At 42.6% G+C, this 24,682-nt stretch overlaps 1 protein-coding gene across 1 annotated transcript; it reads right to left on the minus strand.

Annotated features, from left to right (window-relative positions):
• Window positions 1–4,625: 4,625 nt before the first annotated feature.
• CCDC61 (coiled-coil domain containing 61) lies at window positions 4,626–23,971 on the minus strand. The gene is made up of 14 exons (XM_040323567.1): window positions 23,835–23,971; window positions 20,445–20,600; window positions 20,224–20,306; window positions 17,701–17,861; window positions 17,471–17,623; window positions 17,162–17,372; window positions 15,730–15,812; window positions 14,202–14,389; window positions 10,700–10,778; window positions 10,091–10,149; window positions 7,628–7,703; window positions 6,578–6,647; window positions 6,404–6,476; window positions 4,626–5,287 (listed from the first exon to the last, which is right to left on the minus strand). Exons 2-14 carry the CDS (start codon window positions 20,590–20,592, stop codon window positions 5,193–5,195), a joined length of 1,479 nt encoding a protein of 492 aa, XP_040179501.1. The 5' UTR covers window positions 20,593–20,600; window positions 23,835–23,971; the 3' UTR covers window positions 4,626–5,192.
• Window positions 23,972–24,682: the final 711 nt, after the last annotated feature.

Below are 24,682 nucleotides of genomic sequence, written 5' to 3' on the forward strand. Positions count from 1 at the left end.
ACAGCTGCGAGTACTTCTCTAGCCTCTACACCTCTTGGGTAACCCTCTCAACCGACTCTACTCAAGCTTTTCTTGTTCCCTAGCCTAATGGAGGAACAAGTGAACCTTCTGGGGGCCCCCTGTCTGCTGATATGGGAATGTCTATGAAGATATGGGCTTGGTCCCAATTTTATTAAGTGGGTGCAACTACTCTATCAGTCCCCTATAGCTAAAGACTCAGTGAATGGCTGGTTGTCAGACCCCTTCCCATGGAGTCAAGGCACACTTTCCCCCCTTTTGTATGCCTTGGCTATATACCTTAGGTCCCCCTAATATTTATGCCCTTCGGTCTGGCTATTTGGCGGAAACAGCGGACATGTACGCTGATGATACCATTCTCTACTTGGAAGATCTGGGGCCCTCCCCTGCTTCAGCTCTTCAAGCCATCGCCCAACCGGGTGCTCATTCCGGCTTACATGTCAACTGGGATAAATCCCAAATTCTTTCCTTTCACCACTTTCCACCCACTGCCAACCAGGTTGGTCTACCTCTTGCCAGCTTGGCTTTGCTTCGGTACCATGGGATATGGGTTTCCTGGTCTATTATGGATTATAGACCATTAAAAATAGAGTCCTTGTTTACCCCAATTAAGCAGAAAACCCAAATCTGGGCAAAGCTTCCATTAGGTGTCATGGGTAGAATCAACTTGATCAAAATGGTTCTATTGCCTAAACTATTGTATGTCTTTTGGCACTCCCTGTTTATTTACCTTTAAAGATCTCAAACACCATTGATTCCATCTTGAATATCTTTGTCTGAGGCAGTGGCAGGCATAAATTACAATGGTTAACAATGAAAAATTACGTTGCAGCCCAACTATCCCATTTTTACCACCTCAATAAAACACATCTTCTGGAGGTACCAAACCATGTGTGGACAATCCTCCCACCCCGCCTATAGTCAATGGGTATGTTGAAGACTGGTACCCCTAATAGTATTTTATTTCATTATCACATTTGGGAAGTTAGCCCTAACCAGACTTTGTAATCTCCCCTTTCATAGTCACATTCCACTTTGGTACAATCACCATTTACCGGAATTACCCCTAGATCCAATCCTATGGGCATCTAATGGTGTTGCTGTACATTTTACACAAGTTTTCAGCATGCTGGTACGGTTTTTTCACTTCATATGGTCCTGTCCCATTGTACAGACCTTTTGGATCCAAAAACTCCAGTTCCTGCATGACCATATGGGCTCTCCCTTGTCTCTAGACCCCAAACCCTGCTTGCTTGGCTTCTACCTGGAACCCGATACATTTCTGAATATATTTTTATGCAAAACGCTCATCATCGATCACAAAGTGATTACGCCAAAATTGGATACAGGCTACCTCCACCAACACTTGCGGTATGGGTCCAGGAGGAAAATTCCACCTCTTGCTTATTTACACACATATAGAGGCTGCCTTACTAAATATTATAAGTTATAGGACAGGTGCCGGATACAACCCATCACATACAGTGGATACAAAAAAGATTTCTGTGATGTTAAAAAATTAGACAAAGATAAATCATTTCAGAACTTTTTCCACCTTTAATGTGACCTGTAAACTGTACAACAAACTGAAATCTTTTTAGGTGGAGGGAAGTGAAAAAAAAATATATAATAATATGGTTGCATAAGTGTTCACACCCTTAAACGAATACTTTGTTGAAGCGCCTTTTAATTTTAGTAGAGCACTCAGTCTTTTTGGGTATGAGTCCATCAGCATGGCACATCTTAATTTGGCAATATTTGCCCACTCTTCCTTGCAAAAACACTCCAAATCTGTCAGATTGCGAGGGCATCTCCTGTGCACAGCCCTCTTCAGATCACCCAACAGATTTTCAATCGGATTCAGGTCTGGGCTCTGGCTGGGCCATTCCAAAACTTTAATCATCTTCTGGTGAAGCCATTCCTTTATTGATTTGGATGTATGCTTTGGGTCATTGTCATGCTGAAAGATGAAGTTCCTCTTCATGTTCAGCTTTCTAGCAGAAGACTAAAGGTTTTGTGCCCATCGTGACTGGTATTTGGAACCGTTCATAATTCCCTCTACCTTGACTAAGGCCCCTGTTCCAGCTGAAGAATAACAGCCCCAAAAGCATAATGCTGCCACCACCATGCTTCATAGTGGGCATGGTGTTCTTTTGGTGATGTGCAGTGTTTTTGCGCCAAACAGATCTTTTGGAATTATGGCCAAAAAGTTCAACCATGGTTTAATCAGACTATAACACATTTTTTCACATGCTTCAGATATGTTTTTGCAAAATTTAGCCAGGCTTGGATGCTTTTCTTTGTAAGAAAAGGCTTCCGTCTTGCCACTCAGCCAGCACTTGCCAGAAATTCCTGCAGCTCCTTTAATGTTGCTGTAGCCTCTTGGCAGCCTCCCTGACCAGTTTTCTTCTCGTCTTTTCATAAATTTTGAAGGCACTTACAGTTCTTGGTAACGTCACTGTTGTACCTTATTTTCTCCACTTGATGATGACTATGTTCCATGGTATATCTAATGCCTTGGAAATTATTGTGTACCCTTGTCCTGACTGCTACCTTTTAAACAATGAGATCCCTCTGATGCTTTGGAAGCTCTCTGCGGACCATGGCTTTTGCTGTAGGATGCAAGAAAAGGTCAGGAAAGAACTACTAGAACAGCTGAACTGTATTTGTGGTTAATCAGAGGCACTTTAAAAAATGATGGAAGGTACTGTACTGACTCCCATTTAACATGAGTTTGAATTTGATTGCAAAGGTAACTTTTTTCCCCCCTAAATAGCTTCCTTTACCTTAGTGCAGTCCTCCTTCACTTACCTCATCCTTCGATTTTGCTTTTAAAATGTCCGTATTTCTTCTGAGAAATCCTCACTTCCTCTTCTTCTGTCTGTAACTACACACAGTAATGCGACACTTCTCCCTGGTGTGGAGAAAGCCTCTTGAGGGGGAAAGGGGCGAGCAGGAGTGTCAGGACTAACACACAGCTCCTTTATCTGTGACGTGGCAAGCGTCCTGACTCTCCTGCTCGCCCCCTTCAAGGGAGGGGGCGAGCATGACACTCCACACCAGGAAGAAAGCCTTGCATTACTGTGTGTAGTTACAGACAGAAGAACGGGAATTGAGGATTTCTCAGAAGAAATAAGGACATTTAAAAGCAAAATCAAAAAGATGAGGTAAGTGAAGGAGGACTGCACTAAGGTAAAGGAAGCCATTTAGGAAAAAAAAAGCTGTACCTTTACAACCCCTTTAATTCCTGACACAGCTACATGCCCAGTTATAAGAAAGCGTGCAACCACATTATTTTTAAGCCCCCCTCCTCCAAAAGATTTCAGATTGTTTTTAATTTGAGTTAATTTACATTAACAGGTGGAAAAAGTTCTGAAATTATTTATCTTTGTCTCATTTTTTACATCACAGAAAGCTGACATTTTAACACATGTAGTCTTTTTATATCCACTGCATATGTAGAAGCGACTCTTATGTATTTTGGTAACTTATACAACTCGCCATTTAAATTTCCACATGTCACATTATTACCTAGTTATCTGTATGATGGTAAATGACTGATGTATTGGTACTAGGGGTGCAACGGATCAAAAAACTCACGGTTCGGATCGTTCCTCGGATCAGGAGTCATGGATCGGATAATTTTTCGGATCGGCAAATAATAATAATAAAAAAAATTCTCCCCCACTGAAATATACACAGACACTCCCAGCGTGTGCTTCTTCCCCACGAGTGCGGGCTCCTCCTCTGTGAGTGTAAACAGAGGAGGGCCACCACCGGGTGTACCAAGATGGCCGCAGCTCCGGAGCTAGGCCGAAGCCGCGGCCTTTCCTAATGTTATTCCTACGGCTCCGGAGCTAGGCCCAAGCCGCGGCCATAACGTTAGGAAAGACCGCGGCTTCGGCCTAGCTCCGGAGCCACGGATCACAGTGTGTTCCGATCCGAAGGGGGTGACCCTATCGGATCACGGATCAACTGTGATCCGTTGCACCCCTAATTGGTACAATAATGCTCTTGGTTACTGAATGGTCCCCTGGGATGAACAATTGGCTTGTTTTAATTAATTCTGTAACATTGTTCGTGTCTTTGTTCTTAACTTCAATAAAAACACATTTTTTGAACATGACAATGACAACACAATATTTTACCTTAAATAAAAATATATTTAAAAACAAAAAACGTTTTAAAACAAAGCCCAACTCCAGCCAAAGGTTTAATTTGAATTTTTTAATAGAGCAGGCAAGTCAGAACCTCTGTAAAGTTTTATTTTCTGCCTATGTCTGCACTGGGGAGATTTCCTGTCACTTCTACAGACACCAGGACAGGAAATATGATGGAGCACAGCTGTCAGCAGGACAGGGAAATAAAGAGCAATAAAGGCCTAGTAGATGTTCTAAAAACAATCCCTTTTTAAATAAATTTGCCATTATACCGATCCCATCACTTCCTGTCCTTGTGACACTGTCACCTGGACATGAATTGTGGGTAAATCTCCAAGAGATTTCTGTACAAAACAAAATATAAAGTTCTGGCTGGAGTTAGCCTTAAAAATTTAATAATAAAATACAATCTAAATAAATAACAATTCTCAAGTTAAAAAAAAAAAAAAAAAAAAAAAAAAAAAAAACCCCATCCAGAAAAGTCCAAAAATAATTAATGAAATACATTTACAATCAATCATGTAGTAGGTATAAATCCGAACTCTTCATTTGCATTGAAAAAACATTTTTATGCTTTCTGGTTCAAGTAAGCCAAATTAGATCCAATTCTGAGAAAAGGGAAATTGACCCATCTTGAATTTTTGGTCCACCGACTTAGTGCATTCCAAGTAAAACCCTCTTGTTAAATTATTTCATATCTTGAAAAGGTAAGTTTTTAATAATAATAAAAAATAAAAAATAAAATAAATTCAGGTCCTTGCCACACTTCTGCACTCCGATTCAGTATTGTTGATTTCTTGGGAACCTCTGCAGATTCCATATCATCATCCAACCAAGAAACAGCATGGAATTGGCAAGGCTTGTAGCGTATAATCTTCTGAGGGATTATTTTCTCCATTTTCAATTTGGGATTATTTGGTCTAGAATTAAAATTTTTGGATTGTCAAAGTATAAATCAACACAGTCCTAGACTAAAACACTGCCATACAAGATACATGTCTTTGAGAGTCCAGTTCAGGTGCGTGTATCTAGGTTCTTCATATAATCTTGCAGGGCCTGCAGTCGGGCATCAATGTCTGATAGGTCAGAGACTGGGTCAAAGCGGTTTTCTGCATTGGGTGCAAGATAATTGTATTAGATTTGATATATACAGAAGTATAAACCCCAAACTTGTTTTAAAGAAAAATTTTTTTTTAAAATTCCGGGGTAAAGAATTAAAGGGGTTGTAAAAAAGGTACAATTTTTTTTTTTCCTAAATAGCTTTCTTTACCTTAGTGCAGTCCTCCTTCACTTACCTCATCCTTTGATTTTGCTTTTAAATGTCCTAATTTCTTCTGAGAAATGCTGACTTCCTGTTCTTCTGTCTGTAACTCCACACAGTAATGCAAGGCTTTCTCCCTGGTGTGGAGTGTCGTGCTCGCCCCCTCCCTTGGTTTACAGGAGAGTCAGGACGCCCACTAACACACAGCTCCTTTCGCAATCTGCAATGTAGAGAGCGTCCTGACTCTCCTGTAGTCCAAGGGAGGGGGGCGAGCACGACACTCCACACCAGGGAGAAAGCCTTGCATTACTGTGTGCCGAGTTAGACCCCTTTCACACTGAGGAGTTTTTCAGGCGGTACAGCGCTGCTATACCGCCTGAAAAACTCCTTCACTGCCTACTCAATGTGAAAGCCGGAGGGCTTTCACACTGAGGCGATGCGCTGGCAGGAGAGAAAAAAAATCTCCTGTCAGCAGCATCTTTGGAGCGGAGAGGAGCGGCATGTATACCGCTCCTTCACATTTAAAACAATAGGATACCGCGGCAATACCTCCCGCAATGCGCCTCTGCAGAGGCACATTGCGGGCGGTATTAACCCTTTATCGGCCGCTAACTGGGGCTAATACCGCACTGCTAGGGGGCGATTCCCGCGGCGGTATAGCGCCGCTATACCGCCACCGCGGCTCCCGCTCAAATGTGAAAGGGGCCTTACAGACAGAAGAACAGAAAGTGAGCATTTAAAAGCAAAACTAGAAGGATGAGGTAAGTGAAGGAGGACTGCACCAAGGTAAAGGAAGCTATTCAGGGGAAAAAATGGTACCTTTACAACCCCTTTAAGAATGTGGCACATAACAACCAGATGCCTTCTAACCTTTGAAAAAAAAAAACGAACAACACTGATAAGGGACAATTCCACTTCTGCGCCAGTCTACATAAAAAACTTAACATGATAAAAGTTTAGATACCTTTCTCAATTTTCCGGTCATAGTTTGGTGTGCTGGAAAGCCTTTTTTTCCCAGATGATCGGTCTCTCTTCCCCTGCAGATCCAGAGGAAAAAACAAAAATAAATAAATTCTACCGACACACACCAAGTGGGGGAAACAGCAAGAACGCATAGAATATAAAAAGGACAACTTACACTATTCCTGTTATTCCATGATGAAGGGGCAAAGGGTTTCCTGCCACGTGTTGCCTGTTTTCTTTCCCCACTATAATATGGTTAGATCACATTGTGAGTAGTGTGCACAAAGTTGACATACACAAAACTACAGATGGTACAAGAAGGCAATTATACCAAGCCATTTACATACGGTGCCTTGAAAAAGTATTCATACCCCTTGAAATTGTACACATTTTGTCATGTTACAACAAAAAACATAAATGTATTTTATTGGGATCGAATGTGATAGACCAACAGAAAAGGGCACATAATTGTGAAGTGGAAGGAAAATGTTAAATGCTTTTTATTTTTTTTTCCAAATAAAAATCTAAAAAAAAGTGTGGCGTGCATTTGTATTCAGCCCCCTGAGTCAATATTTTTAGAACCTCCTTTCGCTGCAATTACAGCTGTAAGTCTTTTTGGGGGTGTCTCTACCAGATTTGCACATCTAGGAAGTGACATTTTTGCCCATTCTTCTTTGCAAAATAGCTCAAGCTCCGTCAGATTGGATGGAGAGTGTCTGTGAACAGCAATTTTAAAGTCTTGCCACAGATTCTCAATTGGATTTAAGTCTGGACTTTGACTGGGCCACTCTAACACATTATTATTATTATTATACAGAACATGATGGACAGATTCTCCCACCTGAGCTGTGTAGACATTGAATAGGTTACTAAAGTTGAGAAAATTCTCAGAAGACAGAATAACAACAATTCAGAAGTGATGTAATGTGTTGTATGTAGTGTATCTGTATTGCATTTTTGGGCAACTGTACTGATTAAAAACGGAAAATCGTAAGATCTGGTATCGTACAAGAAAATGTTCCCGCTTATTAAATGGGGTAAAAGGGATGAACTACTGTGATCGCCTGTCAAAAGCTGTGTACTAAATGATCAGATTAGCGTACGATCGATTTGAAAGCGGTATTTTTGGTACGATTTTAATACTGCACTATAAAAAAGGTAGATTCAATTCATTAGGCACCCTTGCTTAACTATAGGCCCAGTATAGGACAGTATATAACTTTACCTGCTGGGTAATGGATTGACATACTCCATTTCATCTCCAGAGCTTTGATAGGATCGATGACTTTGAAGACTCTCAACTATTTCAGAAATGAAACATATATATAGGTAACAAAGTCATACTTACATAAACAGCATTAATAAGTTCAAGTGCCACTTATCTAGACGCATTGTATAATAAAACTCTAAACCAATGTTTCTCAACCTTTTTTCCCAGTCACGGCCCCCTTTAAAAACCATGAAGAGTCTCAAGGCACCCCCATTCTAAAATATAAAAAACAATTCTAGTAGTTTTACACATGACAGTGACATCCACAAGTAGGCTATTTATTCTTCCAAAGCAAAAAAAGTAAAACCTTGGCTTGAGAGTAACTTGGTTTGAGAGTGTTTTGCAAGACAAGCTAAAATTTTTATAAAAATTTTGACTTGATATACAAGTAGCTTCACGTCACAACCGAGTATAAAAGAGAAGAGAGGCGCCTCTAAGGCCTTGTACACACGATCAGTCTAAACCGATGAAAATGGACTGAAGTTCAGTTTCATCAGTTCAAACCGACCGTGTGTGGGCCCCATCGGTCCGTTATCCTTTGGTCGAAAAATGTTGAACTTGCTTTAAAATTGAACCGATGGACGCCTAACCGATCGGTCAAAACCTGCGCATGCTCAGAATCAAGTCGACGCATGCTTGGAAGCATTGAACTTAATTTTTCTCAGCACGTCGTTGTTTTTACGTCACTGCATTGGACTTGATCGTTTTTTTAACTGATGGTGTGTAGGCCCATCAGACCATCAGTCAGCTTCATCGGTTAACCTATGAAACGGTCCTTCAGTCCGTTTTCATCGGTTTAGACCAGAGGTGGCAAACACAAGGCCTGCGGGCCGAATTCGGCCCTCCTGGCCATTTCATGTGGCCCTCGCACCTCTCCTGCAGCAGCAGGAGAGCTCCAGCCCTCCTCCATTCCTACTCTTAGACCCTTACTTTCAAGCAATGCATCCAGTTTCTTCCCAGCAGCAGCATAAGGAAAGGGGGTGCACTGTGATGCAAGGGAGAGTGGGGGGACTCAACTTCTGATGGTGGGGGGGGGGGGGGCTATTGACATCTAATGTAAAGGGGAGGGGATGCACTGGACATCTAATATTACAGATACAACTGGCCCTTTTGAGGGCAATCATAATGCTGATGCGGCCCACGATGAAATTGAGTTTGACACCCCTGGTTTAGACTGATCGTGTGTACAAGGCCCAAGTGTAGCAATATGGTTACATTTAATGAAGGTACAACATTTAGCAACTCACATGGTTGATGAATAAAACAGGCACATCTAGGTATGCAGGCATCCGGGGAAAAGTCTTCCCGGTCACTATTGCAGACTGACAGCTGTGAGAGCCAGCAGTGTGGAGGATTGCCTATGTCAGCTGGCAAGCAGAGGCTTCTCTGTGGGCACACAAGTTATGTCGCCAGATCGCTACCCGAGTCACATGACCTCTAGCTGGGCCGCCTGTGATTGGTCCGCTAAGACAGCTGCTGACAGAGCCGTATCGCAGTAGGCTAGATCACCTGCATCACAGATGGGAGGAGGCCTATCACCTCAGAAATATTCCAAGTATTTACAGCGGGGAGAGGACCCCCGTAGAGCAGAGCACCGACTGCAGCATGAAGCCCTCCACCGCCCGGGACAGCCGCTGTGAGTGCCAAGGAGGAATGTCCGATCCTCTGCAGAGAACTCTATCTTAACTGCAGGGAAAAAGCAAAGAAGGGGCCGCCGGAGTGACTGAAAATGAATGGAGAAGGTAAAGGTTGGGGCCGGAGTGAGAGAGATACTGATAAAATAGGGCCTGGAAAATGAACTGTCAGAGGTGAGTGCAGGGACCAATAGGAAGAAGTTCTATATCAAGAGGGGGAAGACAGGGAGACATGTGCCCGGGGAGTCAGACCATGACAATCTAAATATGTACTGTCACAGTTGCACCCGAGATGGACAGAGCGCAGGGAGAGATGAGAAAGGATCAAGTTATTCCTGCTGGGGAGATAAGAAAAAAGCTCTATCAAGAGTGCAATATAGCGAGTGCAATATAGCGAGTGCAGTATAGAGTGCTTATTGACTGTCCTACCATGGAGTCCAGTACAGAGTGCTCAGAGATTGGAGAGTGCAGTGTGCTCACTGCTGCCCCTGGAGGATGGGGTTTACTGGTGGCTCAGAGCAAGGTGCACAGGTGAGAGGGCGCTGCAACTGCTGGGGACTACTAGAGGGGCAATTACGTAGTGGACCGTGTGTGCTCTCCTCCTGGGGATCGGACATGCGGTGGGGTGAGCGGAGTTCTTGTTGTATAACATTTTTGATACGTTTTTATGGAATTTTGCCAAGGCACCACTGAAGAAACCTCAAGGCACCCTGGTTGAAAAAGGCTGCTCTAAACAAAAGGCATACAAAAAGAAAAAAGTATTAAGACGTTATAGGTGACCCACCTGACGAACTGCGTCTCTGTCCTCTCATACTAGATGGGGATGCCACTGCTCGTCGACCCCTGCAATAAAAAAAACTGTTTAGAAGCCTACTGAACCCTTTGTTGATATTTGTAATACACATGTATTTTGCTACATACTTATACCCCTGAAAATGTTTTTTTTTTTTAATTTTTTTTTATATATACATATTCTATAGATCTATAAAAAAAACGGCTTAGAAGGGACATAATTACAAGGGAAATAGGGGTAAAGCTGGCTGATTCATTTTAGTAGGACTTGGATGCAGAAGTGAAGCATACGCTTGTGTGAGAAAATTTGCACAATACTTTCAAGTGCTTTCCAGGTGGGCTCAAATAAATCAAATTTAATAGAGATAGAGAGATTATTTATATATATATATAATATTATATATATATATATATATAATATTATATTATATACACACACACACACACACACACACACACAACAAAAGATGAGCACTGGTATGTACCGAGTTAAATAGCTCTATACAGAGCCACCCAAAATTCAGACAGGCACAAGTACACAGAGCACCTGTGTGAACAAGGCCCAAAAGGTAGACAAACAATTGGAAGTGTAGTTACTTACTTCTTTAGGTCAACATCCTTCTGTTTACGGTCTCTGTCTCGGATGTAAGCTGTAGGATCAAACCGTGGAGGGCGGAGAGCTAAGGGATCGCACAAATTAAGAAATGTAGATTAAATGCTTGAACAAAGTGTATATATTTTTTCATAAATTCTTTATTTAAAGTAGACAGCAAGGAAGTATGCAAAGTTTAGCTTTGGACTAATGCTTTAGTCATGGTACAGTGTCAATACAATATCATAGTAACATAGTTGGTAAGGTTGAAGAAAGACAACAGTTCATCCAGTTCAACCCGTGTAGGTGTGTGTTTAAAAGAAAATAATAATTTCCCATATTCCCCATATGTTGTTTTCGCCAAGATGCTTGTTCAAGAGTCTTAACCACTTTGCATCCAGGCCAATTCTGGCACTTCACTCCTACATGTAAAAAAAAAATTCATTTTTTTGCTAGAAAATTACATAGAACCCCCAAACATTATGTATTTATCAGAGATCCAATGGTGGTCGTTAAAACTTTTTTTTATCTCGCACCGTATTTGCACAGCAATTTTTCGAACACTTTGTTTTAATTTTTGCCTAATGTGAAAGATGATGTTACGCCGAGTAATTAGATACTCGGCATGTCACCCTTCAAAATTGCACACGCTGGTGGAATGGCGTCAAACTTCGGTACTTAAAAATCCTCACGGGGACGAAGCTTTACATTTTTTTACTGGTTACATGTTTTGAGTTACAGAGGAGGTCTAGGGCTATAATTATTGCTCTCGCTCTAATGTTTGCAGCGATACCCCACATGTGTGGTCTGAACACTGTTTTCATATGTGGGCGGGACTTACGTATGCATTTGCGTGCGAGCACACAGGGACAGAGACACTTTAATAAAAAATAAAATAAATAATATATGGTTTTATCCCTTGTAATAGGAATAAAATTGATACATTTCTTTTTTTTTTAAAGTGTCAAAGTAAATAGTTAAAAGTAGAATTAACAATATTTTGTATAATATAATATTATTGTTAATTCTACTTTTAACTATTTACTTTGACACTTAAAAAAAATAATCTATCAATTTTATTCCTATTACAAGGAACGTAAACATCCTTTGTAATAGTAATAAGCATGACAGGTCCTCTTTACAGTGAGATATGGGGTCATTAAGACCTCACATCTCACCTCTAGGCTGGGAAGCCTGAAATAATAATAAACAAACAAACAAACAAACAAACAAACACACACACACACACACACACACACACAATCTCAACTTCCCAGCCGAGGTGGTGGCGTTTTTTTTAATGCAGAGGCCAGGCGTGACGTCATAACATTGCGCTCGGCCTCTGAGCGATCATAGAGACCATCTGGTCCACCGGAAATCTCTAGGATAAGCATCCGGGGCCGGCGGATCCATTTCCTGCGCTGCCACTTCCTGAACTCAGGATGCGTCTGAGGCCCTCCTCTGACGCCGGAGCCTCTCGCCTTGCGATGGGGGTAACGGACCCCGCTGCTCCGCCGCAAAAAAACGTGCCGCAACCTCCGGGCGTACAGGCTCTCCCCAAGCACAGAAGAGGGAGAAGGAGCCCACGGGAGCGCCTTTACCAGGCAAGTGGGAGAGTCATTCTCTGAGGGAAAAACATTGGGGGGTGAGAACCATCACGTCTCCCAGGCAGCCCTGAAAGATCATGGCCCCCACCAGAGGTGTTCCTCCAGCTGGAGGAAACACAAAAAAACTGAAGAGTGGAAGGGGAGGCCTCTCTTTAAAGTTTAATTGGAGGAGGTGTTTCCTGTGGAGGGAGGAGCCATGATATCTCTCAGGTGCTGTCCTGAAAGCCGTTTTGGGAAAAAAAAAAAAAAAAATCTTCTGTGCCCTTAACAGTAAAGGAGAGGCCCTCCATACGTTTAATTTCACTATGATGTATGAACCACTAAGTGACAGGTAGATCTCAGAGATGAGCGCAGGTGGGAAGCTGTCAAAGCCAAGAGCCAATCACAGGCGGTGGAGGCATTCCCTTGCTGAGCCCTGTACACTGCCCTAATGTTCTCCGCTCTGCTGAGCCCTGTTCAATTACATTACTGTCCTCCACCCTGCTGTCTCCTATAATCTGCCCTACATGCCAATGACCCCTATATGCACATTGGCCTTCATCCTACTGACCTCTGTACATGATGGACTCAGACTTGAGGTGACCAATTACTTTCCAGACATGAAACAAATTGTGAATAGAAAGTTTCTCACTAAAGCCAACTTTAAAGAGGAACTGCAGTCGGCTCACATAATTCGTAATAAAAACATATTTGCCATTCTGAAGCTACATCCATTTTAAACTGTGGGCAGCTGAAGCTGCTGCCTGTTCACTTCCTGAATTTTCACAGATACACACCTCCAACTCTGCAGCTCTCATTGGCCCTCTTATGACTCAACATCCTCTCCCCCTCTGGCAAACTCTCAGGAGAGTTAGAGAAAGAGCTGTTCATGATGTCATAAGCCTAGGCTTTTTATCAGACAAGAAACAGGAAGTGAACTGTATAAGGTATTTACTGGCGGAAAAAATGTTTACTAGCCAAAGTTAAAACAAGGGCAGAAGATATATTAAAAGGAAAGTTGAAAAAAAAAAAATGACTGAAGGTTCGCTTTAAGGTAGGTTGATGCCTGCCGATTTATTTTTTTCCCCCAGTGGAGGAAGTCTGCAGCGGCGGCCGCCGATTGGCTGTTACTGAATGCGCTGCATTTTGGGATTTGTAGTCTGGAGGCCAAGGCGGGCCTCGCAACACGTCAGGGGATGAATGGAGCTGCCTTTGGCCATGTGAGGGGACGAAACGGAAGCCAGGAGTGCTCCCGCTGGTGGAGGTGGCAGTGAATGACATTATTGAGCTGGATCGGTGGGCACTGATGAGCTGTACTGGACTGGTGGGCACCGATGCGATTCACTGGTTGGCACTGATGCAGTGGCACAGATGGGCACTGGCAGGCTGAACTGGTGGGCATTAATGAGGTGGCAATGATAGGCTCCACTGGTGGGCACTGATGAGGATGCACTGACAGGCTGCACTGATGAGGTGGCACTGGTAGGCTGCACTGGTGGGTACTGATGAGGTTGCACCGATAGGCTGCACTGGTGTGCACTAATGGATACTGATAGGCCGCACTGATGGACACTAACGGACACTGATAGGCTGCACCCCACCACCCCACCTCTCCAGCCTAAACAATAACCTCCTCTCCACCCTAGATTTTATGAGATGAAAAAAAAAAAGGCAACACAATATATATATATATATATATATATATATATATATATATATATATATATATATATATATATAAATATAAATATATATATATATATAAATATAATCGGCCGCTCCGATTTATAAATATAAGAGAAAAACACATATTGGTCTATATGTTAGACGTGCCTCTAAAATCCTAGTTCAGTGTATAATGGGTGTGAATGCATCTCTGCCAAATGCATATAGTTTTATGGCAATCAAAACAAGGAACTGCTTACCCACTGGAGAAGGCGATAACCTTGTCTGCCTAGTTCTTCCTTCTCCAGAGCTCAGTCCACTTCGTTCCCGGGATGTGGACCTATCTCTTCGAATGCCAACCTCTCCACGAGAGTTATTGCGTGGAATAGGACCCCTGCCAGCAGAACTGGAACGGCTCTGTGGTGATGGGCCAGTTGGTGTGACACGCCTGTAAAATAGCATAAGAAATAAAATTATTATTCAATGCAACACACAAAAAAAAAAAAAAAAAAGAAGGATACACTGGTGAGGCCTCAGAAGCCAAAGGGTTTAAACAGTCTACTCCCTTGCTGTAGATTTATACATAGGCAACATGTAGCAGATTGTATGAAAATTAGACTTCAGCAGGCACCCCCTAGGTTGTTACCTCTCCTTGCTTAAATAAAATAAAAAGACACCAATTGAAAATAAAATGGAGTAAGTAGCCCAAAGTAACCCTGCACACCATAAGTGACACAAATCGCTTATTCGGCCTCCAAATTGCCATGCCAATGGCAGATATGAACACAAAGAGCATTACATTTCTGCTCTATGGCTCATCCGCAAGAATCAGCAATGTACATCGAAGGCTCTTCACAGGGCATGACTCTGAGCCAAATGTGAGTAAGGGAGGCCTCCACTAGAGCCTTTGAGCTCAAGGGGATAGTTGCTTCAACTCTCCGGCAGAGAAGAGACCTTGGGGAAAACTGAGAAGATGATGGGGAGGGAAGGTCTAACAACAAGGATACTAAAACAATAAAAATCCTAGCCGGGAAAAGATCAGATATGCAACCTCTCCAGGTCCACTGTTCCCAAAATCATGGGGTAGCAGATAATGAGAGACCCCTAAAACTAGTATGCAAGCCCGAGAGAAAATAACAAATGGTTTTGATGTTCCCGTTAGGCTGGATGAAACAGAAATAACTAGGGTGAAAATACTCTTTATTGATTGAGGAGCACGCACGCGATGTCCAGGAAGATGATTGAGGAAAAAACAAGAAGTAGAGCTGCACCAAAATTTTGGCAGCTGAAAATAGGGTTTTCTGCATTTTGCCGATAGAGAAAAAAAGGTGCCACTAATGGGGGGGAAAACCCACACAATTTTATTGCGCCTATGGTGTATTTTTCATAGGTCATGTGGCTTAAAAACTGTATTAAAAAAAATGCAACACTGATGCATTATTAATGCTTTTTCAATTTCAACTGGGAGATGCGTTTTTGGTGCTTTTTTTTTAAACGGACCAAAAATGCAGCAAGCAATATTTTTAATACCAGAACGGAAACGCAACGGACCAGTGTGAAGACATAAATAGAATTTAAAAGGGATGTAATTTTTTTTTTAGCATTTTTTTCCAACGTTAAAAAGGTGCTGATAATGTCCGACAAAAAATTCATATTCATTTAAATTCATGATATTAAATTAAAAAGTCGAATATGATACAATATATATATATACATTTTTTTTTTTTAATTCAGTGCACCCCTAAGAAGGGGAAGAAATTAAATTGTTTTCAAATAGGTTTTTCTCACCCTCTTTTGTACATAGCTAGCTCCGTGGTCAGACTCTTCACTTTCAAACGAAGGGTCCGTTCCAATGCTCGTGCTTCTTCCAGCTGAATCAGGGACACAGGCAGATAGTCAGTAGGTGCGGAGGCCAGAAATTCATAAGGCAATATTTCCACTCTTAGCTGCACACATCACTTGTCAATCACAAGCGTCTACTCTGGCTGATGCCATTAACCACTTAAGGACCAAGCCCCTTTTTGACACTTGTTTACAAGCTAAAATCATTTATTTTGGTACAACATTACTTAGAACCGCCAAACATACACATTATATATATATATATATATATATATATATATATATATATATATATATATATATATATATATATATATATATATTCCCTTCTCCGACACCCTAGTGAATAAAATGGTGGTCATTGCAATATTTTGCACAGCGGTCTTACAAGCGCAATTTGTTTGGAAAAAAATACACCGGGTTAAAAAAAAATAAGACAACAGTAAAGTTAGCCCAATTTTTTTCTTTATTGTGAAAGATGTTACGCAAGTAAATTGATACCCAACATGTGACGCTTCAAAATTGTGCCCACTCATGGAATGGCGACAAACGTTGGCACTTTTAAAAATGTCTACAGGTTACCAGTTTTGAGTTAGGGGAGGTCTAGAGATAGAATTATTGCTCCAACGTTTGCGGCAATACCTCACATGTGGTTTGAACACAGTTTTCATATGTGGGCTCGACTTACATATGCGTTCGCAATTTTATTTTTCTCATTTATTTTACCTTTTGTTTTTTTATTTTTACACTGCCTAAATAATGTCCCCTTTCAGAGCATTGGGCGGAAGGGACGTTTGATATCGCTTCCGCGATTTTTTTCATGACTGCGACATTATGGCTGGCACTTCGGACAATTTTGACACATTTTTGGGACCATTGTCATTTTCACAGCAAAAAAATGCATTAAAAATGCATTGTTTACTGTGAAAATGACAATTGCAGTTTGGGAGTTAACCACAAGGGGGCGCTGAAGGGGTTAAGTGTGACCTCATTTGTGTTTCTAACTGTAGGGGGGTGTGGCTGTAGGTGTGACGTCATTGATTGCGTTTCCCTATAAAAGGGAACACACGATCAATGACGGCACCACAGTGAAGAACGGGTAAGCTGTGTTTACACACAGCTCTCCCCGATCTTCAGCTCCAGAGACCGATCGCGGGACTCCAGCGGCGATCGAGTCCGCGGTCACGGAGCTTCGGACCGGGTCGTGGGCGCGACCCACTGCTGGGCACTTAAAGAGGACGTATCTGTACGTGCTTGGGCCCAGCCGTGCCATTCTGCCGACATATATGTGCAGGAGGCGGTCCTTAAGTGGTTAAAGAGCAGAATGAAATTACTATTTCTGCAAATTACTGCAAAATAGAAATACTATGATCTTTACCTGCTCTGTTAGCTGGCGGCATTCCTCCCTCCTCTTATTGGAGTGTCGTTGATTCCGGCTTCGCTCTTTTTGTAGCTCAGACTCCAAGGTCTGTACTGCCCTCTTTAGGATTCTCGTGTGGCTGACTTCCTTTCCATTGGGGATTTCAAGGTCTTGTAGTCTCTGTAAAGCAAGCTCAGCCTCTTGTTTCTCCTCAGTCACCCTTTGCAGCCTGCAGATCAAAGTCAGCACCAGCAATTAGAGAACAGAAAAAAAAAAAAAGTTGTAAAACAGACTGCTGATGTCCTTCAGAGTTATTCCAGTACTCACTCTTCACGCAGATGTCGGATTTCAGTCTCTCGGTTCTCTTCGCTGGGTGCTAGTTTGAGAGCAGCTAGCTCCTCCTTGAGCCCTCTAATCACTTGCCGCAAAAAGACAGGGTCCGGTTTACCAACATAGGGCAGAGGTAGAGGATAATGTATTCTGTAAATATAAACTAATCAGTGAAGAAGATTTTTTTTAGTCAACCTTAATGACACAGAAATGGCAACAAGAATCACCTGTCAAACTCTACAGAGTAGATGAGTATAAGATATCGCTTGGAACTGAGTGCTGAGGTTTTGGATGGGGGGGGCTGGCGCTGAGCCCCACCAGCCTTTCTATGGCGTAGTAACTCCAAGTCAGCGTAGGTCAGGAGGTCAAGCGTTACCGATTCACTGGTCTAGGATAAACAAAATGGAAAAATTCAGTTTTAAAAATACATGGACTTCGTAAGCAGCAGCTGAAGGATCTTATCAGTAGTAACCTAATGCCTCGTACACACGACCGGTTTTCCCATCAGGAAAACTGCCGTGACAGCTTTGGGCCGGGAAAACCGGCAGTGTGTATGCTCCATTGCAGTTTTCCCGACAGGGAAACCGCCGGGAAAAATTAGAACATGTTCTTTTTTTTCCGCCGGGATTCCCGTGATTTTTACCTATGGGGAAAACCTGTGGTGGAGCATACACACGACCAAAGCTCTCATGGCAGTTTTCCTGTCGGGAAACCCGGTCGTGTGTAGGGGGAAAAAGCTACAGAGCAGGTTCTCGGTTTTCCCGGCTGGAAAACCGATTGTGTGTACAAGGCATTATTTTAAAGCGGTTGTAAACCCGCATATAATTTTATTTTTTCTACACCTGCAAGGAAAAAGCCATAATGAGCTAATATGCACCGCATATTAGCTCATTATGAAATACTTACCTCGGAACGAGGTAGGTAACTTACCTGGTCCACGCCGAGCCTCGGCGTGTCTTCCGTGTATCGCCGCTCCAGCGCTGTGATTGGCTGGAGCGGCGATGACGTCACTCCCGCGCGTGCGCGCGGGAGATTTCCTTTCCAGCATGGGTCGGCGGGGCCGGCCCTTCAGCCGAAGATCCCCCTGTGCATGCGCCGCTGCAATCAGCGTCGCATTGCGAAGGGATTATCTCCTAAACCGTTCAGGTTTAGGAGATATTCTTTATACCTACAGGTAAGCCTTATTATAGGCTTACCTGTAGGCAAAAGTGAAAAAAGTGGGTTTACAACCACTTTAAAGTAATGTCACCAGTACACCTTTGGGTTTAAAGCCAGCCATAGATGGAGGGGAAAAAAAAAAAAAAAAAAAAAAAATGCTCAATCCCCCCCACAGTGTTGGGGGGGGGGGTCCGTCCTGCGGAGCCACTGTGTTCTTCCGGCAGTGGGGCGGGGTCATCAATCCCCACCGGGAAAACACAGCGATTGCTGCTAAAAGGCTATAATAGCTGTTAGCAATAGTCGCATGATAAATCCAACAGGCTGGTTTACCCAAGATCAACTTGGGTACAATCAGTCTGCCCATACATGGTTCAAATCTCGGTCGGTTTCTCCTGAACCAGCCGAGATTTGAACCATCTTTGGCCTGGCATTAGGCTTTCAGTCTTGCTGGTGGCAAATTGTCGTCAGGCAAGTGACAGATTAAATTGTACTCTTTACAGTGTTAATCTGTGTTTCATTAAGCAAGAGATTTGCGTGTGATGTCAAGGATAAACTATGGTTGTGAAACAAACCATTAGGGGGGATTCATGCTCAGGAAGTCTGACTCAAATAGCATAACCATATTCCTTTGTTGTACTACTTCTGCTGTTGCAGGAGTAAAAGTTTTAAAGGGATTGTAAAGTCTAATTTTTTTATCAAAAATAACAAACATGTTACTCACCTCCTCTGTGCAGTGGATTTTCACAGAGCAGCCCGGATCCTCTTCTTCTCAGGTCCCTCTTCAGCTCTATTGGCCCCTTACTCCTGTTGAGTTACGACTCCCTATATTCATTCAGACACTGCCTGTCCCCTTTCTATTATCACTGGCTGACTGACTTTGATTGACAGCAGCGGGAGCCAAGGCATTCTCAGCCAATGAGGAGGCGAGTCCTGGACGGCAAAGACATTCCAACAACATTGCTGGATCTAGAGGGACCTCAGGTAAGTATTTTTGCTTTTTTTTTTTTTGCACACGTTTAAAAAATAAATGTTGTGCCTGAAGATTTCATAAACCCCTAGACATATATATTTTCTAAAAGCAGACACCCTAGAGAATAAAATAGCGGTAGTTCCAATGTTTTATGTCACACAATGTTACTGCAGAGGTCTAGGAAAAACAAAATTTCAGTATATGTGAGGGTGGGGATTTATGAGCTTGGAGGGTAGCTTAAATTATAAAAGTCCCCTACGCAATGATATATATATTTTTTTTTCTAAAAGACCCTGCATGTCTCCTCTGTGCTACACTGAATGTAATGCAATGCACATCATCACGTTGCGTCACAATAACTAGAAGGAGAGGAGAACGGACATGCATCTGCTCTCCTTCCCCACTTCTCTACCTAGCAGCACCTGCTACGACAGGCTCGCAGATGGGCAAAAGGAGCCCGGAATATATAGCAGGAGGGGCACGCGGGGAGCATTCGGGCAGCAGCCCAGGCGCCAGATCTGAACTTCTGATTGCAATGGTCACCTGGTGCCTGGGATTTGTTAAGCCCTGGGTTAAGTGACCATGCAACTCCAAAACAAAATTATATATAAAAGCATGTTACCTGAACAAGTGCAGAGTGCAGCATGTTACAAAATATTGCATACTGCTTGAAGTTTCCGGTCTTGTGAGTAAGGTCTTCAACAACTGCAAAGAAATAAAGATCAGGAATACCCATTTACACCAAAAAGGATGAGAAAACAAACAAACAAAAAAAAAAACGTACACTATGGGCAAATGCAAAACACAAGAACCTATGTATTATTGCTACACGATAACACTCACACTCCGCATCAAACTCGCCCCTCCACTGATCGGTTGTGAGGGCATCTTCAACTTCTACTTCTAGGTGATCATCAGTGTTTCGAATACGCAGAATGTGTTCTATACCTCTAAACACACATCGTGCTTCAGCTACTTCACCCTCATCCATCTTAGAACCTGGAAAAAATGCCAACACAAAGAGAACAAAACATTTATGATGAGTAACAGGGTATACTGTATATCTACTGGAAAAATAACACACTCCTGGGGGTGATCAAACCGCGATCGCCCCACACATGTAAGGTATTGCCGTGAACATCAGATCATGTGCAGCAATTCCAGCACTAGATTTCCTCTGTACATCTTAATTGGTAACCTGTAAAGGCTTTTAAAGGGTCGCCTATGGATAGTAAAATTTATGTAGTTTGTCGCCGTTGTGCGAGTATGTGCAATTTTATTTAAAGCATGACATTTTGGTATCCATTTTATTCAGGGTGACACCATCTTTTATATTTGACAAAAAAACGGGTTATGTATTGTGTTTTTTTTTTTTGCATTCAAATTTTAAAAAGGTGTATTTTTCCCCCCCCAAAAACTGTTTGAAAAAACGCTGCTCAAATACCATCTGACATAAAAAAAAAAAAAAAGAAATTGCAAAACCCACCAATTTATTGTCTAGAGCCTCTGCTTTAAAAAATATTATATATATTATATATATATATATATATATATATATATATATATATATATATATATATATATATATATATATATATATATATATATATATATATTCTAACAAATTTTCGAGCAAAGAAAAAAAAAAGATTCTTCTAATTTTTAAACAAAAAGTGACAAAGGTTGGCCATACACTGCTCAAATTTTGGCTGATTCTTGCTGAATTAGCTGAAATTCGAGAGACTGATGCTGGCAATACACTATACGAAAAATCGTCCAAACAAACTTTCGAAAACAAATGTTCGGCCATGAGCGCAAACGATAGTGCCATCATGTAATGACCGATAAATCGTTCAGTGGACATAAATAAAAAAAATTTGGTTCGTTTTTTTTTTTACATATACCTAGTGCAGAAAGTTCGGACGGGAAACACATTAACCTTTCAATTTATCATTCGGCAGAAAATTTCCAAACTTGTCCTTCATTTTTCGGCTCAAAAAACGTCCCGATTATCGTTGTTCGAAAAACGAACAAACTGTCTGAACGACCAAATTTCGGCAAATTTTTCGTATAGTGTATAGCAAGCTAGAGTGTGATGCAGCTGCCAGAATACTAGAGGTCGACTAATATGTGTGACTGGCTGTCACATGATCGGAAAACTCCCGATCGAAAGCAGCTAAGGATTACATTAGCCGCAGGTCACTGTGCCGGGAGCATGCACTCTCTGCACAGCTGAATTGCACGCAAATATGCGACTGCTCAGCGCCAAGGCCCGGCTGCCAAGAAGCCACAGGTTAAGCCAGCAGGTTAAGTAGTGAAAAACTGCGAGCAGGCATGTCTATTACACACCTCCCTGCAGTCTTCTACTGAATGTACACTGAGCTGCGCATTCCAGCTATGCTGAAAAAAAACTTACCTCAGTGCGCATACATTACATGACGTCATTCCCCCACCAGCCAATCAAGAGACTAAATACCCAAGGACCAGCAAGTGGCTGGAGAGATGACAGGGGCCAGGGAGGGATGCAACTTCTGCATCCGTGGAAGGGAAGGTGAATATTTTGGGGCGCTTCAAGTAGCCTTGCACAGATATTCTGTTTTTTACTGGCAAGGACTGATACTTTTGGTCAAGTACTCGCAGATACCGAGTACTGATAGCTTTGAGGTGCGATTTAACCACTTTAGCTCTGGAAGGTTTTACCCCCTTTCTGATCGGGACAATTTTTTTGTGATACTGCACTGCTTTAACTGACAATTGCGCGGTCGTGCGACACCCAAAAAGATTGATGTCCTTTTTTCCCCCCACAAATAGAGCTTGCCTTTGCTGGTATTTGATCACCTCTGCGGTTTAAATTTTTTACGCTATAAACAAAAAAAAAAAAAAAAAAAGATACTTTCTACTATAAAACACATCCAATAAAACTGTATTATATATATATATATATATATATATATATATAAAAAAATCGAGTTTCTTCATCAATTTAGGCCAATATGTATTCTGCTGCAAGTTGTTAAAGCGGATTTCCACCCAAAAATTTAACTTTTGCTTTAAGTGAAGGTGACCCCCTGACATGTCACATTTAGCATGCATTTTTTTGGGGGGGGTACCCAGTTTTTATGGGCACCCAGCTCCCACTTCCTCCCCGGGTTCTATGGTGGCTCGCGTATGCGCAAGAATGTCGGCGCCGCGGAGAGGAGCGGGACTTTGTGCGCCCACATTGCTGGACCGTGGGACAGGTGAGTGTCCGATTATTAAAAAGTCAGCAGCTACACTTTTTGTAGCTGCTGACATTTAAATGGGTAGAACTCCGCTTTAAGTGTGTCCTAGGGAGGTGCTTTGTAACTATGGGGGGGGGAGTAGACTGACAAGGAGTAGAGAGAGATCGCTGTTTTCCTGTTTACTAGGAACAGACGATCTCTCTCTACTCCCCTGACAGAACATGGATCTGTTTATTTACATACACAGACCCCTGTTCTGGCTCTCTGTGTAGCAATTGCAGGTGGCCGGCGGACATCGCGGTGCCGGCCAGGCGCATCAGCTTCGGCACCGCGGCCCCTATCGCTCTTAAAGCGGCCGATGTACACCTACGGCGATTGGCTCAGCCGTGCCAAACGGCCACAGTATAATGACGACGGCTGGGTGGCACATACAAAATTAATAGGCTCGTATTGCACTACAAAAAAAAAAAAAAAAAAAAAATTGCATGCAAGATATGAACAGGATTGTGGTGCGATTTCCTGTCTGAATCGCATGCAGTTTCCTGCCTCGCTCCTGTGTGAACTCAGGCGATCATTTAGCATGGGCTCACATGAAACAGCAAAGGCATCGGAGCATTTACATGAGTACACATGCAAATACTTGGTATCCGCACAGATACCGATGCAATCCTAGTTTTAAGCTTTGAAGCCGATTGGCTGCCATGCACAGCTGCACCCACTTTTAGTAAGTAGTAAAGCCAGGGGATCACAATGACAGCCAGGCAACCAACAGTGTGCAAAGTATTGATCTGCAATGGCAGCCTCCATATTCCCCTATGCATTGCCATGAATATGTCAGCATGGGATTTGTAGTTCTTTAGGCTGTAGAAGACTTATAGGCCAGTCTATTGAGTCACAGTTCTGTCTGTAGGGAGAGGAAGAACCTGACAAGGACTAACACACGAAGATACATACAGCAGTGACAACCCAGACTGTGTATTCATAAAACAACCAGCAAAGTCCTATTACTCACCTGTCTCCCTCTTCCTCTTCCTGGACCAACTATCCCTCGGTCAGTTAAACCGCCGGTATCCCCAACAACACCGCCCTCTATTCCCATTGGGCCACCTGCAAGGCTTCCGCCCTTCCATTGGTCTTTCTGTACGCAAGTCACCCAACTTCCTGCCTCTTTGTCCCTGCTGCTCCCTTATTGGTGAAGGTTCCTGTCAGTCATTTGCTTCCACAACAGTTTTAGTAGGAAATACTAAGGATTGGTTGGCGGAGCGTTGTTGGCTTGGTAACTGCAAGGCCCCGCCCTCTTCCAAATTACATGTGCACGCTGAAACTTGGCGGTACTGATACAGGGCGGTGTCGGCGCATGCGCAGTTCGTTGCGGGCGCTTAGCGACAGAACACCTCAGAGAGCAGGTAGTCCCTGTAGCCCTTCACTCTTCTTCTTGGAGAACAGTAGATGAGATTCTCTGTCAGTTGTGGCTGGGGGTGTTTTGGCGCCACTCCCCCTCACTTCCTGTTCAGGTGACAACTGAATCCGTTTGTGTTTTTCTTTGCTTTATGTCTTGTTGATAACGGTCATCAAGGCAACTGGTGAGGGTGAGAACCTATACAGAGGAGACAGCTATGAAAACCTGGCTGGGGCTCTAACCCTCCCCTTCTCTATAAAAGGGACATATGCCCAGTGTGGTCAGTTCATTTAGCCGTACCCAGCAGCATGCCCTGCTTTGTGTTCCCCTTCACATCGTCGCTTCTTCAGGCATTTTTAATGCACTTTTTGGGAGAATTTTAAGACGTGATTGTTTACCATTTAACCAATAAAAAGTTGGTTACCAAGGGTCAGTTCACACCAGAATCGTACGATAATGCG

The sequence above is a fragment of the Rana temporaria genome, chromosome 9, assembly GCF_905171775.1.
Source record: "Rana temporaria chromosome 9, aRanTem1.1, whole genome shotgun sequence".
Classification (NCBI taxonomy): domain Eukaryota; kingdom Metazoa; phylum Chordata; class Amphibia; order Anura; family Ranidae; genus Rana; species Rana temporaria.